This window comes from Parasteatoda tepidariorum, chromosome 11, assembly GCF_982258835.1.
Source record: "Parasteatoda tepidariorum strain Cologne lab strain chromosome 11, Ptep-v5.0, whole genome shotgun sequence".
Classification (NCBI taxonomy): domain Eukaryota; kingdom Metazoa; phylum Arthropoda; class Arachnida; order Araneae; family Theridiidae; genus Parasteatoda; species Parasteatoda tepidariorum.
The window spans coordinates 13,179,637-13,197,820 of record NC_141765.1 but is presented as its reverse complement, the minus strand read 5'-3'; the positions used below and the strand labels follow the sequence as shown (position 1 = coordinate 13,197,820).

The window sequence follows — 18,184 nt, the reverse complement described above, 5'->3', positions numbered from 1 at the left end:
TTTGGTTTCGCATTTTTGTGTAAGTCATGCCCAACAAGATGCTGATTTTATTAATCCAAACTGGGTATAGTATTTATGGGTGTTATTCATTTAATTCTCTTAATCTTGACCACAAGCCGATTTTATGGGTTATTTTACCTGGCACATTTTCACAATGTTCAATTTTCGACCACTATTGATTTCTGGCCTTTACCACATCAGTCATGATGATTCAAAATTTATTATCAAAAAGAAGTATTAATCTGTAATGGTAAATGCATATTTTTACAGTTCTATTTTGTATTTATTATTGACTGAACACCCCCTATCTACTATTATCTATCCTATCCTATGGTATATACTTTTCACCACACCCATAAATACAATATAAAACAAAATTAAAAAATAATTTCTCATTTAAACAAGCGATAATAATTTCTCATTTAATAAAAATAAAATCAATAATAATTTCACATATTGTTTAAATAAATATGAATTTCTCACTGGTGCAGCAGGTTTTGAAGTTTTTGATATGATAGTTTTATTCATGAATATAACTCTCAAAATTGATGTATAACAAATACTTTTTAACCCTGCAATTATATGACTAAAGTTTAATCTAAAATTAATATTTGAAGTTCATACAGTAATGTTATTGAAAAATTTGTTATAATGTTATTGAAATCATATGTTATTGAAAAATTTAAATAATTTCTGGAAAATATCGTTCAATGCATAATTATCCAAAACAACTGTAGGTAATAAATAAAATAAAGAAGAGTAAAAAAAATCCCTGAATGTATAAATACTATTTCGTACATCTTCAAGTATAAAAGTCCAATTTTTATCCTCAAATTCACCACTTCTTTGGTCAGAAAACAATGTGACAGTGACAGTTTTGTTTTCAGGAATAGGCCACACAATTGAACCTTTACAAGGATTAGAGAGCATTGGTTCCCATTGAAGTGCCTAAAATCAGAGTGAAAGCAAATAAATTGAGTTTGTCAGAAATTTGGTAAATAGTATAATATTAAACAATTAAATAAATTCTGAATGTGTAAAATGTAAATGGTTTTTTTGTAAAAACTTCCTAATAAATACTTTTAGAATCCTTGTTAAAAATGAAGTATGAAAAAATATGCATTTCACGGGTTCTTAATTAATATTTAAGGAAAAAAAAATTGCTGAACACTGACTGTAAATGAGATTTGAAAGAGCAAATAAAGGATTAAAATCATTAAAAACAGTTTTATTCGTCCAGAACTAAAATGTATTCACCAATAGCTAAGACATAAAACTTTTACACTCAAATAAAGTGGTTTTAGATGGGTTTTTTAAGTCATGTATTCATTTTAGACTCCTAATATTCATACTGATATTTCTTTGCTTTTCTTGAGAATTTCAAAAATACAGATTAAGGGCAGGCAAAATGAAACTACACAGGTGAAATATAATAAAAAGCACACATCAGGATAATTTTTGTCCTCATAATTAAACTACAAGACTGTAGGGAGAATCAAGAGAAAATATTTTCTTCCATCTGCTTTTCCTTTTTATTTCAATGGAAGAAAGCCAATGGAAATTTAAATCCAAAAATCTTAAAATATGGTGCTTTATTGTGCTGCATTTGGTTGCTCAGAAAAATTTGTTAAAGAAGAACCTTATACATTTCCTACATAAGCTAATTAATCACTTTTTATAATTACATTGTTTTATTTATTTATAAAAAGTAACTTTCGGAATATTCTTCTTTTCCTTCAAACATCATATTACTCCTGATTGTTACACTTTACTCATTTTAAAATCCAAATTTATGCTTTTAAAAATATCTTACAAGTAAATATAAAAAACAAATTTTAATCATTTTTTTAAATAAATATTTTTTAAATATCCTTTTACAAAATGAGGCAAAAAATTCAGACAGTTATTGTATCATAGAATAGAAGTTAAATTTCTTTTTTATTTGTGCTTACATTTTCTTTTGTCTATTACTTTCATTGTAAAATACTTTATTATATACCTCTCAGCTTACAGCTTTTTTACAATGTCAAGCAAAAGATCTGATATTTTAGAGTTGTCTAAGCAAGGAAAATGACAGCGTGAAATCGTTAATTTGATTTGTACACAAAAGTTTGAACATTCTAAGTAGGTAGGTATTTTATTTACGTGACACTAGAGTTGCACAATGGGCTTTTGGCAAGGGTCTGGGAAACATCCCAGAGGATGATCCGATGACATGCCATGGCAATTTTGACCAATGATGCTTGACTTCAGTGATCTACAGTCTTTACAGTCAGCCCACTGCGGGACTTGAACATTCTAAAGTAATTGCTTTGACAGGAATGAGACAGATTAAGAGCAGAAGACTTGTGGCCCATTGCAAAAAATTTCAATAAGTGCTTTTGCTCTGCAAAAGGCAGTCACTTTGTAGCCAATTAAATTTATTTATTAGTAAAAGTCTGCTCCTATTATTATTTGTTATAAGTTACTTTATTTTTAATTATACCATACATAATTACATTACGAAATATTTGTTCAGATTTTTTTGCCGCACCCTGTATTTATCTTTTATATCTGTATATAACAAATAAATGCATTAATATCACTACTTTTAAGATTCACTTAACTTCTCTTGATTTTTAGTCAAAATCATACAGTTGAGTCAAAATCATACAAAATCATACAGTTTTTTAGTATCTATGTATGAAAAGCACCTGCTGTAGCTGACATTAGGGCCAACTGCTTGTAACTGGTATATGATAAAAAGAGGAGTAAAATCACAAAACTAGAAAATGATTTTGTTTGAAAGGTGATGTTTAGTAAAATTTGATGCAGCAATAATATGTTCTTCTGAAGAAAAGGGAAAATAAGACAAAGAATAAAGGAAGAATAAAGAAAGAGGTTTCATTTTTCCCTCAACTCCTTTTTTTAGATACACGGTTTGGTTTTTATTCTAAAAGAGAAAAAATACTGGTTTTGACATTCATAAATCTATTTTTTCGTATTTCTTTCCTACTGAAAGAAATTCAAAAAGAAAATCCAAATGTTATTTTAAAATTCTGAATTCTGTGTTCGTCAAAATAGTATGTTTAGAACAAACAAAAATCAGGAAGATCAAAAAAGCTAAAAATAAAGACAGAATATTTTTTATCAAGACAACTATGAACCCTGCAAATGTGGAGAAGATTTTGTTATATACTACTCTAATTTTAACTAAAGATGTGTTTAAAAACTTCTAGCTGTTCTGTAGAAATTAAATGCTGCGTTTACAATCTAGGTATGATTATTTTAATCAACTTCAGTTTAAAGTTCTTCATTATAGATCACAAGAAACCCTGTTATAAAACTATATGCTTTTTTTTTATCTCACACAATAGTCACTTATGTCCAGATCCATAACTTGTAGTGCATATAGGATTGGAATTATGAAAAAGCCTGAAAACTCCTGACTTTTAGAGTGAGTGATCATTTTGAATAGTGATGCTAAGAACAAAGCAGGAAACCCAATATTTTAATTTTAATGTTGCAATTATTTAAAAGCAAAATATGAAAATACAAAAAGCATATAAAATTAAAACTTACAGCAGTCGCGTGTCTGCGGCTTTTTCTAGTCCAAACTACACACAATTGAGAGGGAGACCTTTATTATAATGAAATGAAAATATTAGTTTTTGAATTTAAAAAGCAATAACATAAAGCACTAATAATTGATGAGTTTTCTGTGAACCAATGACTAACCCCTAGATTATTTTGTTTAGTTTTGAAATTATTTACATAAAGATTGATAATGCAATAAGTCACACATTTAATTATTGGTCAATGATAATTTTATTTTTTGAGATTTAGAGTTTGATTTAGAATACAGGATTTCCATAACCCATTTCCATAAGAAAACCCATTTCTTATGGAAATGGGTTTTCCATAAGAAAAAGTATAAATATTATTTTTGTATTTCTTATTAAGCTTCCCAAATAGAGCCAAAAGAAATGGGATCTGTATATAAATTACTTAATGGATTAGATAGGTTTTTGGGGGGCCACATTCAACCCATATAATCAATATGATGAAAGTTCACACAGATTTGTATGAGTTGTATATGCTGTCTAGAGACTTTAATACAAGCAGCTAAAACAAACATGTAAAGCTTGCCTATCAAGACATTATTTTTGGAGATTTTTGTAAGAGCATTACACGTTGATGCGTCTGGATAGCACATCAAAGTCCACCTGTAGATTATTTGTAGAGTCCAAACAAATTTATGAGTCACTCATCAAAGCGTACACATATATATTATTTTATATAGATAGATTATTTTGATTTGTAATGGTTTCTAATAAAGACTATCTAGAGAATTTTATATGTATATAGGTGGAATAGATTCATGTGAGCTGTCCATCAAAAGAATTTTCATTTGTGCAGCTGACACAAATTTGTATATGTTGTAAATTTGAAGATATTTGGCAGATAAAACAAATTTATACTGACAGTCTATCAAAACCTACCAAAAAATTTTTATAAGAAAAATCCATATAGATCTGTATTAGTTTAGTTTTATTTGCTCACCCCACACACATTCATATTCTTGTTTCAAAATTAGAAAGATCATTACTAGCCAACCCACACAATTTTGAGTAAGTTAACCAGAAAAGCTTATGAGGGTTATTTAATGAGGTTAGACCTCGTAAAATATAATATTTATATCTTACCAATATTTAATAATTAAAAAATATTTATCCCTTTCCTACAAAGAAGTTTTTGTCCAGGTCATTTATTTAGAATTTTATGGGTTAACTATCTATCAAAGTGTATTTAGAAGGTTTAAATTGTGTATTATATGTGTACAGCTATGTATTATTTTCTATTTTAAATCCAGTAAGAAATTTTTATTGCAGCAATGCATACAGATAAACTACCCTAAAACTAATCTCACACCAAGACATAATGCGGATTATCTGACTTTCACAAAATATTTTAAAACTTGGTATGTAGCCAATTCTGGAATTACCCCAGAAAATTCTTCATAACCCTAAAGCACTAGAACTGGCTGCTACATACCAAGGCCTTTAATAATCTGAGACTTTTATACATTTTTTTCTAACACCTACTATATCTATGGACATAATTGATACAAAACATGTTGTAAAATGGGATCACTTTATGACAGGTGTGGATACTTTGGGATAATGGCATTTTGAATTGAATGGTTTCAAGCAGAAAGCAAGAATAAAGGTAATTGTCCCTGGCTTCTTTTTAGTTAGTCTCAGAGGTAATAATAAGTTGTGGAACAGCTGTCATTTAATTGATAATTGATACTTATTGATTGATATAAAAAACTGTTATTTAATTGCATTTCCTTTGCTACCAGCTCTAAACTTTGTCGAAACACATTATTTACAATATTATCCTCAACAAGATAACTTAGTATTCAGACTTCTAACATAATGAATGTATCATATTTACAGATAGAAACCATTGTCTTTTTGCTTACTTTACATGTCAGAACTAAGAATACTGCATTTTGAGTGCTGATTTTATGACAGTTTTTCATTATATGTTGATCAATGATGAGGGTAGTGTGATCATGACTCTGACTACAAAATGATGTGGGAAATGTTTTTGCTGATCTCACATAACCATTAGAAGATATTAAAACAAATGAAATAGCATGAACTGATGATGAAACAACGATTGATAATGTCGTACTATGTTGTTATTCAGTTTTTCAGTAAACTGTACTCTAAGAGTACAGTTCACTGAAAAACTGAAACTCAGTTGTCAATGAGAGATACCAGTTTTTGGTAGAGCAAAAAAAAAAAATCATTATATGAATATTACTGAAACACCTGATTTCATTTAGTTCGAGAGAAATCAAATAAGAAAAAAAAAGATTCCACTTCTAAATGAAATTTCAAATAATTTGTTCAAAGATTGTTTCAAAGTTTAATTATAAATACAGTTGAACCTTGTTAAGGAGAATTTGTTTTTAACCTGAAGTAATTTTCCATTCCCCACCCAATTTTATATAGTTATAATGCTTTAAAGTATTTTTAACGCGAACACACTTCAAGTGAAATATCTTTTAAGGTGAATTTGAATTTCATCACTATTTCAATTTTCCCTTTTGACATGATCAGAAAATATATTTCCTCTCCGCCAGGTAAGAAAACTGATCATGCACTGTTCTATATCTATCAGGAGGTATTTCTGAATGCTTTGTTATGTGTTGATAATTTCATTATTACATCAGCTAAACTAAAGAGTTTCATGAACTAAATCTGTTGAGGACAAAAGGGTATTACAGGAAACAAGCTTTTTTTACTCTAATAAGGATAGAACTTTCTTTCATGGATGTGAATGTAAAGAAGCGTGTTTTTTAGAAATGACCACCCATATTGATCAGATTTTCAATATGGGTTTGCTATATCTTACAAAGTAATTAAAACTGTTTGTTCTTTTGTAAAGCAAAATGAAAATTCAAAACAGTTGATAAGTCAGAAGATTTTTGAAAAGCATGTGCAAATAAACTAAAACAGTGAGATATTACCTATAATTTTGTTGGTAATCCTCTCTAATTTGTGCAATAAATCAATTTACTCCTATTAGTTAGTTTTGTTTTTTAATCTATTTTTTATTTGTTTCAAGAGAAATAAAAAATAGAGCAAAGAAAGTAAGTACACTTTTTTTTAATTTTCTTTGAACTACAATTTTTTTTCTGTCTTTATAAGTTCATAACTTTATTGAGTTGTGAAAAAAAAAGGCTCTATTAACCCTTTCGAGCCGACTGTCACATATATGTGACAGCAAGAAACGCGCTCACTTCCCGGCCGACATACCCGCGTGTCAGAGAGTTTTCTCGTTCACCCCCGACCGTCACTTATTTGTGCCAGCGTTTCGGAACGTTTTAAAAAATGAAATTTCTTCCAAAAGATGGCATTGTATGTCCATATGGTTTCAGATACATGTAGATTTGACCTTCTACTCAAGATGAAAGTACATTCACGTGGTTTTTAGGGGAAGGAGAGGAGGGGGGGGGGAATGTTTTATGAGGGCTCTTTAAATTAGCACGTGATATTTATTTACAGTAAGTAAGGGAGTTTTTTTTATCTCTCGCTACTTTCGATTTTCAGATTAGTTTTTAGTGGATAATTAGATCTTGTAGGCTTGAATTTTTTTTCTTTTTACCGTTAGAATGTCGAAACGTCGAAAATTTTTAACTGAGCTGGAAATAGAGGAAATTATGCAAAATATTTAAACTTATTAATATTTATATTACATTTAAACAAGAAATAACTTAAGTAAATAAAGTATCCATAGAAATATATATAAAGCATATGTCACTTAAATACTCTACAGAACAATATTAAACAACGCGCTGATATTTCGGCAATTTCATGGAATTAGGCTTAACATCGAAAAACCCTCCGGCCCTGGGGAGACACACGCTAGAGAGACTGCCGGCCTCAGCGGTAAGCACGCTTTCACGCTTTGCGTCGCGAAAGGGTTAAAAAACATAGTTAATTTATATAAAAAAAAACTGTTTTTACTTTACAAAAAAGCAGAACAATCATTACTAATTTTTATTAATAAATTAACATATAAATCAAGTTAATTAGCTTTGTAATTTATTTAAAATGAATATATGCATTTATTAATAAAATAATAAATGTATGTTTTAAGTGTTTGAAGTTATGATTTAAAAAACAGAATACTTTTCATATATTAATCTTATTATAAGAGCTTTAAGTATAACAATATAATTAACATAATGCAGCATTAAATAAAATAATATGCATCGAAAATCAGATACATTGAAAATATATATTAAAACTAATTTAAATGAACTTTTGTTTTTATTACCATACAAATTAAAAAAAAATCTTAAAATTAACTAAAAAATAACATACAAAATTTAATAAAGCATCTTACTCCCATTTATGCTTTTGATTACTGTAAAAAAAGTTCTTCAATAATTACATTAAACCAATTTAAAAAAATTATCAGAATATGGATTTAATATGGTCTACTTTATTTCCACCATTTCAAGTCTGAAACTAAAATCTGCTCAAATAAACATATTTTATAGTGATATTTTGTTGTAAAGTTCAAAATTGGAAGGAAAAAAAATTAAAAATTCCAGAATTTAAATTATTAAAAATATTTTCATAAAAAAAAACTAGGTTTGGTTATTTTTTAAAAAAAATATTTGGCTTAAATCAGCCAGCCCATTCTGAAAATAAAATATCTTTTCTGAAAATAATTGCTTCTTCCTCATTTCTTAACTGCAGCAACAAAATTAGATTCTTTATTCAACTTTAATATCACTAATCTATTAATGTTTTCAAATTTCAGAGAATTTCCTTTATTAGTTAGGATTAATTTGAGTTGTGAAAACACTCTTTCAACTTCTGCATTAGAAACAGGTAAAATATTTGCTATAGTAACTAATTGGCTAATTAAGGGAAATCTACTGGAGCTATTAGTTTCATACATTATAGAAATAAGTTTTTTGATGGAAAGAACATTCTTTGGAATATTTGACAAGGATAGAAAGTCACTCCACTCTTCTCAAAACGATTCTTCCTCAAAATCAAAATATTCAGCTAGTTCAATGATTTCTGAATTTCCATATAAATCTTTTGGTACTCCATTCACAAATCTAGTTAGATTGAATATGCTCAAGGGTGTAATAACTTGTTGATTTTCTAATCTTTCAGATGTGCTTAATTAATATATCCAGAAACTATAAACCCGGTCGAATTAGTACCATTATCTTCAGAAGTCGGAGCACGTTCCTCAAACTTTTTGCAAAAAGTGCCACCGGGTTTCTTTTTAAGTTTCACCAACTCAGCTATAATATTTCTTATTTTTGGTACAATCAATCTTATGTCCATATTTTCCTGTTGTAAGCTTAGATTAAGATTAGTAGTATAGTAGACTGCTAGTAGTTGGCCCAGAAAGCTGTTTTGAAGGGTCATGCACTGCAGCATTCTCTAAATCTGCCAATATGGCTTCAGAGTTCTTATAAACTGAATTTACAGCTTCATTGTGGGATAACCACTTAGTGAAGTCCACTCTATTAATCATAGTAGCTTTATTCCCTACATTGAATAAATTTTGTACATTTTTCAAGCTAGTTGTTCTAGCTGAACTGTTTTTATAGTACTTATAAGTATTATTCAGAATCTCGTCCATTTTAACAAACTTTTTAAGACATTCAAATTATCCTTTGTTGCCAATGCCAATCTGTGGTTCATGCAATTTACAGATATTATTCTTTGATTCTCTTCTTTAAATTTTGCAGCAACTCCCTCATTTCTCCCTGCAATAGCACTGGCTCCATCGCTTACAAATGCAGAAATCTTATTTATAGAACCACAGTCATTGACAACTTGGGATAAGATTGATGAAATTGTACCTGCCTTTCCATCTGGCAGACTAGAATCTCTTACAAAAGAGTGTTTGGCTTCTCCATCTTTAATGTATTTGACAACTACACCCATATGTTTTTTATTATTTATGTCATATGTTTCATCTATGACCACAGAAAAGAAAGGGCCATTGTTGATATCTGTTAGAATTTGTTTTTCCTCAATGCTGCCCATGCACTTTAACAGCTCATTGACAGCTGTGTAACTTGTATATACAGTGTTTATTTGCTTTTTTTAATGGTTTTAAAAGCGTACAGTCCAGGTTCTCTAAGCAAAATTTTATGAAATGCTCAAAAAAAGTTGTTTGTGGAAAGTTATGTTTTACTAAAAAAGTAAGGCACTTCATTGCTGCATGCACAGCCTTAAAAGTTTTTGCATCATTTGTTGCTGAATCCCTTAAATTATTGCAATTAGCATCTGTTTCAGTCGCTATTGCCTCCAGATGTACCAATGACTTTTCATGAGCTCTAATTTTGTCTAAACGGATGGTTCCACATCCCTTCCCTACCCATGGGGAACCAGAGTTTTTCTTATGTTTCATGCATAGTTTGCAAAATAAAATTTTCCTCCCTTCTGTTCTACAATGCTGCAGCCATTGAAATTTTTGCAGCCAAGTTGGATTAAATACAGCTTTATGCTTTTTTGATGCACTTGTTGCCTTCAAGTTCGGCTCCACATCAACAGTTTTCTGGGTGCAATCTTTTGAAGAAATTTCTTCACCTGCTTCATTGGCTGAAGTTATCACCAGGTAATGAAGAACTACCGACTTCTTCCATGATCTTTGGAACCTCCAATTCTATATTATCAGGTATTGAAGAACTACCTGCTACTTCAGCAATTTTTGGTGGATGTAGCAATGGATCCTCCTTGTTATTACTAGAGTCCTACACAGTAAAATTATTTTTATTTAGCATAAGATATCAATTTCTTTAATTGTAGACTACATAGGTAATAATAAAATCAATGCAGTACAATAAAAAGTTTCATACTCTTATCACTCTATAATTAAATGGCACCCCCTGAATTCCCTTCTAAACTGCGAAAGTATTCAAAATTTTTGTATGTTTTTACTATCAAACTTTAAAACATCACTAGCCCTCTTATTTTATTTGGTTAGAATAATAAAGTTGTATTAGCTAATGGCCGAATTCAACAAAAATAAAAACAAATGATTGTATGTTTGGTTTGATTTATCTTTTTTTTAAAAAAAAAATTAAAAAGAACTTAAAATTTATTAGTTTAAAAATAATTCTGTATTTCAAACAAATTACTTAAGCATTAACAGAAAATTTCGCAAAAAATTAAAAAATAATAAAATTAACGGTGAATTTGCTAAATTATTATAAAAACACTGTATTAAACCATCAAAACATCTATAATTTTATATTTAATTAAACAAATAGTCGTTTTAACTTATGCTGAATTCAAGAAGAAAAAAAAAACACACACAAACTTTGATTTCATTTTTTCGAAACTAAAGACAACTAAACATCTATATACTTAAAAATAATAATTAAATTAAAAAAAGTATTTCTAATTTATATGTATAGAGAACTTTTTAACAAATTAATATAAAATGGTTAGAAAAACTAACAAAATACACCTAAATAAGTATTCAATAATTGAAAAAAAAAATGCTTTCAAAACACACTATTTTTCATTAAAAATAAAAAGTTGGATTGACTAATGGGTTGAAATCAAATTAACAAATGTAGTTTTTGTTTAAATTTTTTTTAAATAAACGCAAAAATTTTTTTGGGGTTATTGATTATTATATATTATCAAATCATTATACATCATTATTGTGACAAAGTATAAATTATTTAAATACAAAATATCGCAATTAAATTGTACTGCTTAAAATATAGAAAAAAATGCAAAAACAGTTGAAGAATTTTCATATTGCTCTTTTTTAGTTTATAATGAAATAATGCATAGTGATTGCAAAGTAACAGAAATGCAATTAAAATTAATCAACAAGAAACATTAATCAAAGAAACTTTAAAAATGACGAAATAATGCCCTGAGATCACAAATTAGAAGTTCGCTGAAAATAATTTACAAGAAAGATAAATCCCAATTAGGAGAAAAAAGGGGGTAAGGAAATAATGCACAGAGATAGCAAAGTAAATGAAGTATCTCTGAAAATAGTTTTCAAGAAACGTAAAATTCCGAAAAGGAAATTAAAAAAAAGTTCAAAACGAAAGTATGCATTGCGTTCTGATGCTAATCCATGCTCGAACCCGTGACTTCAGTAAAGAACATCATCTTCGTAGCTAGGCGAAATCAAAAACGTCTTTATCAGCACGGTAGCATAGGCAAGGATCTTTGCATGTTAAGTTGTTACACAGCAAGCTTTTTGCATTGGCGACTTAAGTCAGTGTTCCGATGGATTGCGAGAAATGACAGACGCTATATCGGCTTCACGATATATGCATTAAATTGATATTCAACAAAATTTTTGATTAAAGTGTTCAGTGCACAAAGAAAAAAACGGGCTACCCTTAATAGCTTTTGATCTAATGATCAGATCTTCACGTTCTAGGACTCTATTTTTAGGGGGGTACTGATTTAGGAGTTTCCTCATCGTCTGGCTTGGTTCAAAATTACAAGCCTATTGAGTTGAACATTAAAAGTCGTAAGCCCAAAATTGGGTCAGCTGTTCAATGACAGTTATATATATAAATTTTGAAATCAGACACAAAAACATACTTACTCTGAATAAACATATCTTCTTTTTGACGGGTTTCGATTTCTGACACTCAAGGTATAGGGGGAAGCTGGAATCTGGGAAGTATGGTCCCAACAGTTTGGTCTGGAAAGCAGTTCAAAGTTTGGACCCCTTAATGTTAATTTTATTTTTTGGTATTTCACCATATTTCATGAACTTTTTAAGCAAATTATAAAAATGTTGCACCTAATTTATCCAAAAATAATTTCACGCCAAACATAACTTTTAGTAAAGATTTATTATTTTTAATTATTTTGATTCGAGTTGGATTCTTTTATTGAGTGAGTGACATAAAATTTTTTTTACATTGGATTCTTTTACATAGGATTCTGAAAGATCGAAATTTTAAATGGAGACATTAGACATTTTAATGAAAATTCTGTTTTCCAGACCTTTTTTGCAGCGATGTACTTTTATCATTAAACGATTTTCAAGAAGGGGAGGGAAACGATGGGAAAAAGTGACCAGCAAATTATTTAGTTTAAGTACCCATTTTTTTACTTGTCACATGGCTATTTTCAAGTCTAATCTAGGAAGTACAGTCACAATAGTTTGGTCAGAAGAACGAATCTAAGTTTAACCCATTAGTGTTAATTTTATTTTCTGTGTGCTTTTCATACATCGAGAATTTTCAGTTCATCGAGTGAATTCAACAGTTTTTACATGCAATTATAAAACTCATTTATCCAAAGATAATCCATACGAAAAATAACTTTAAGTATAGAATTAGTATTTCTGATTATTTTATTCAATAATTGTAGTCAAAAAAGTCTTATTTTTAAAATTTAATTTCTCAGGCACTATTCGACTGATTTTGCTGAAATTTTGTATTTGGATAAGTAAAATTAAATTCTTCTAATAAATGATGTAAAAAATTGTACACCTTTCAATTAAAAAAAATTTCAACTATTATTAAATCAAATAATAAAAAATATTAAATATATACTAAAAGTTATTTTTGCATTTAATTATTTCTGGATAAACAAATTTTATAATAGTGTGCAAGAAATTTTCAATTTGCTTAAAAAATTCTCGCGATATAGCGAAATACACAAAGAGTAAAGTTGACATTAAGGGATTCAAACTTTGGACCACTCTCCTGAGAAAAACATTCGGACCCTATTTCAGATTGCTGTGATCCCCTATATATCGGTGATCTAGAGCCGTAAAAAAAGGTATTTTTATTTAGAGAAAGTGCATTTTTTGTGTCTGATTTCGCAACTTAAAGTATTGTATGCCGTAATTAATAATTACCATAATTCAGATCACCCCCTTAAACCATTAAGATTGAATCTTAGAACGTGTAAGTTATCAGATCATAAGGACAAAAGTTATTCAGAGTAATCAGTTTTTTTTTTGTGCACTGTACATTCATTTTCTCAGTAAAGAGGAACATAGTAATGTAACCTGAGGAAGGAGAAAAAAGAAAGAAAAAAAACTGAATTAAAAGAGAAAAATTAAAAAGATTTTTAATTTAAATCCACATTTTAAATTCATTTTTATATAAGTGAATGCGCAAATTATTTTGTAACAATTCCAACAAATGCTCATCAATGCTAAAAAATAGTTGCATTTTAATGACCCAAAACCTCCTTATTAAATATTTTTAAACATCCTATTTTATTTAAGTAATTGGCATGAAATAAATACTTATCTCATAAGAAATTTGATATTCTAGTGAAAATAATACTGGCAATTTAGTAATTAAGCATACATAGATGTTGATTGGGCATCCCCTTTCTAATTGCCAGTATTTTTTAAAAAGACATAAAACAATAGAATCATAGCCAAGGGGTTGAAATAAACTTTAAAATTAATATTATTACAAAACTTAGATTTTATTCTGGTATCAAGTAAATAACGAAAACAGGTGTTTTTAGATAGCATTCATTAATTTTTCTATTATTTCTAATTATATTATGGATAAAAATTTAAAATGACGCTACTAATACACATACAAAATAAAATAAAATACTGTAAAAATAAACTAAAGGATTTCTTACTCAAAAGCAGAATAAAAATAGACGTACCTTTTTCCAAAAAGAGATGCAAGTTTTGAGCTTTTTGCAGCTGAGTGGCAATTTCTCTCTTTCTCCTACTCTTGGAAGGCATTATTAAATTATAAGTGATGTTCCTGAATTTATGGTAGTTTAAGCATAGTCGTAATAATTTTGATTGCTTGCTAAAGCTGTGAGTTTTCCAAAAGACACTTCTACTGGGTCACCAAAATTTTAAAAAAAAAACACACTTTAATACCTCTACGATTGGTTGACGTCGTCCCCAAATATTGTCAATATGCTACGATTTTGCTCGCCTTTTTGTCTCAAGAATCAATATTTTTCCAATTGGCCTCTTCCATCTTTAAATATTTCAGAGACAGGAAGGGGGCAGGAATTCCATTAGATCTCAACTCCAACTTCCACTCCCTCTCGACGATTGTAAATCTTACTCGTTTAAAAGCAAATTACTAGTCCTTTTTCCTGTCTAACACAGAAAGCAAGTCACATAATAGGAAAGATTTCCCTAATAAATTCGTAACTTTTGAACAAATTAAGATATCTGTTTGAATTTTGGACTTTAAATCAATTTTTGCACTTGAAAAGGATTCCCTAAATTTCAAAAAAAATCACTCTGATAATTAATGGAATTATTAAATTACTCAGCTATAACTTAATTTCATAAGGTTATAGCTGAATGAATTTTTACACAGTTCATTTCTATTTCCTCTGTCTCCCACAGAGGATGGAGCCTTTGACACCTTTCGCATCTGGTGACCACTCTCCCACTCTTACAATAGAATAGGTGCCTGAGAAAAAAAACTTTATGCTCTTTTAGGGAGAAGAGTATACCAAGAATTAGAGAAAGGCACCTCCCCCCACTCATGAATTGCTGCTGGACAACTGAGCTTATGGTAGAGTTTGTGACAAAAATGACGAAGAGGGGGTCATGAAAGAAAGGACAAAAAGGGTATGAAGTCGATTACACGAGGGCGCTAACTTGCTTCAGGGAGCAACAGGGCTGTTTGTTTTGACTAAAAGAGCATTCAGGCGTGGGGACTGCTAACCCCATCTAGTTGTAGCAATATAATAAAATAAATAATAGAATTAATAATACCAATAGAATTAATAATAATAGACAAAATAATAATAATAATAATATAACAACTCATAACTACAATTGTAGATAAACATCAAAAATGATTAAATATTTTTATATTTCAAATTTCTATTTTCTCCCAAAAAATTATTTTTTTGATATAAAAATTAGATAATGAAAATTTTTGAAGATATCTAAAAAAAAAAAAATTTGATGTACGATAAGGGTCATTCTCACAAAAAGGTGATTTTTTAAGTCCCTTAGGAATAAATATTAGGAAATACAGCAGATTTCGTAATATTTTTCTTCATCTTTTTTTGTAAAGTTCTAACTAACAAATCATATGCATTTCTGCTAAATGTATTTAATATTTCATTCTTATTTTTTAATAAACATAACTTCAAAATCCCCTCCGTGGACGTCCCTACATCTGTGACACAAAATAATTTTTAATGGCTGTTAAACAATTTAAATGTTATTTTAATGATTTTTGTAATTTTACCTAGTTAAATGTTTATAGTAACTTTTTATTTAATATTTTTTTTAAAAAAAATTATTTTTATAAAATAAATGACTAGTAAACTTTGTCCATAAAAATGAAATCTCCCTCCATGGACAATTAATATAGTTCGGTAAATATGCAATAAAGGGCAGCATATGCGAAATCCCTATAAGACAGCTGCTGGGAAAGGTAACCATTCCACTTTCTAATGTTAACTAACAGTTGTTTTTGTTCTCTTTGGTGTCAGTTTTGGATTGTTGTGTTCAACTGGGGTTTGGCAAAGTTCTCACCCTATACTCCGTGGACATCATAAAGAAGGTAAGAGAAAATTATTTTATTTTTGATAGATGAATTTTAGATTGCAAAAATAGTATATTTAATAAAAAGAGCTGTCCCATTTTTGTAACTTTAAAATTTAAAATCAGTAAAATTCAAGAACTAGTTTTTGTCTCCTTCGTGGACTTGTCAATGGAAAAGACAATGTGCTAGATAACCATAATACAATTTTAATAATTAAGAAACTATTTTCTTTTAATTGATATTTTTTAAAATGCAACAAATGTGTTAATTTGTTTGTATTTTTAAAGAAATCAATTAAGTTTAACTTTTTCTTATCGGAGAAGTAAATATTGGCAATTTTTCTAAATAATTTCTGTGATGTTTCACATTTTTTTTTCTCTTCAAATTTTAGGAAAAAAATGGCAAAACCAAAATGTAAATAACGAAAGCAATCAAATGTTCAAATGCAAAAAAAAAGGGAACAGAAAAAACTTAGTATGAGACAAGCTAGACAGAAATTAAAAGAAAACCCTATATTGTTTGAAGTAAAAAAAAAAAAAAAAAAGAGCAAGAAACTTTAAAATCTGTATCAGAAAAAGATTTAACAGAAAAATCGTGATTAAATGTACTTAAATTTTTAGAAATTGATAGAGCAAGCCGTTTGTGCCCAGGGAAAAAAGAAACAATAACAAGAAGAAAAGATAAAAAACAAAAACGTTATTTGGAAGACAGTATGTTTAATTTGCATAAAATGTTCATAAAAGAGTACCCTCAACACTCAACTTTCACGTGGAGTCTGAATTTTTATTTCAATAGTCTTTACATTTTAATTTATTAATATTCAGTAAGAGTTACTTAAAAAATTGTACATCTAGGTTAAAAATGAATGTTTCCTTTCATAGCAGCATGATTAATCGGAAGTAGCTCTATCTCTAATAATGAAATATTTTATTATTTACTTATTAATGTTAAACTCATATCAGTTGTACCCAATAATTAATGAATTAGTCTTCATTGACATTTTATATTTTATAACATAAAATGTCTCCTCCGTTGACAAGGCAGAATTTAAAATATTTTAAATCTTGTAAAAAATAAAATAGAAAACTTGACCATTATTATAAGGACATATAACAAAAATAAATAAAGGCATTTATGTAATTTTTATCACTTTTTTAATTACTTTAATTTAAGAATTTTTTTTAGTCTATTTATATTTCAGTCTATTTCTATTTCAGTGAGAATGACCCATAACAAGGTTTTTCACATGCTAGAATAATGTTTTATTTAATTTTAAGACAATAAATTCAGTGTGCTAAAATAACCTCACCCAAGGTGGTGACTTTGTGACCAAAAACATTTTTTTAAAAACCATTTCTCAAAAAAAAAATTTTTTTTTTAACCTATTTTCTTTACCATTTAGAATAAAGTTTACTTACAACATTAAAAAAGAGTTGTGTCGACACATTCTGCAAAATATTAAGAGCTCTACATTGCAATTTGACTGAGATATCTGAATAAAAAAAAACTCAAAAAGTGTGCCAAAGTAATCCCCCCTTATAGTACAAAGTTGCCTATCATTCTCATAGGCTGGTATTTTAACCTAGGAAGACAAGTGCAGTGTTTATAAGGATCACAGCTGATCCTTAAAAAAAGATAACTTTTATTATGCTATTGATCTTGATGTGCCCTTTATTTTGGTATACAAGTTTTACATCTCCATGTATGTCAATGTCTACCAGGTAAGAGAAAATCCTTATCTAACAACAAAAGGGTAGCACTTTGGAAATCTACTCGGGAATGAGATGAAATACATGAATAGTAAGTTTTTAGATTGTTCACCCTTTAGAATAATAAGACAAATTAGTGAGCTAATTCTCAGAAAAAAAAGTCCTTAAAAATTTAAGCACAATTTATGCACTAGTAAATTTTTCACTTGTCAATGACACAGCACTATTAAGCTACCCCCTATATTTTGAGGGCCAGAAATTAAATCCATTAAAAAAAAGATATATTAATTCAGAGGTAGATTTTTTGGCCTGATATTGTAACTTAAAATATTGTCTGCACTAAATAATTAACATATCTGAGGTCCCTTCCTCCATAAACCAATGAGTCTGAGTAAGTTAAAATCTGATCAGTTGATCAAAAGTTATTCATGGTGATTCA

At 28.7% G+C, this 18,184-nt stretch overlaps 1 protein-coding gene across 4 annotated transcripts in view; it reads right to left on the bottom strand.

Annotated features, from left to right (window-relative positions):
• Positions 1-18,184, bottom strand: part of Ehbp1 (Eps15 homology domain containing protein-binding protein 1) — a 78,233-nt gene that overhangs the window by 49,987 nt on the left and 10,062 nt on the right. For all 4 annotated transcript variants that reach the window (XR_011638262.2, XM_016063577.5, XM_016063575.5 and 1 more), the window contains exons 3-4: positions 3,562-3,619; positions 799-948 (exon numbers count right to left, since the gene is read on the bottom strand). Coding sequence is in view for 3 of the 4 variants with exons in the window: in XM_016063577.5 (XP_015919063.3) it covers positions 799-948; positions 3,562-3,619 (208 nt within the window). In the remaining variant the exon portion in view is untranslated. The remainder of the gene's footprint in view (positions 1-798; positions 949-3,561; positions 3,620-18,184) is intronic.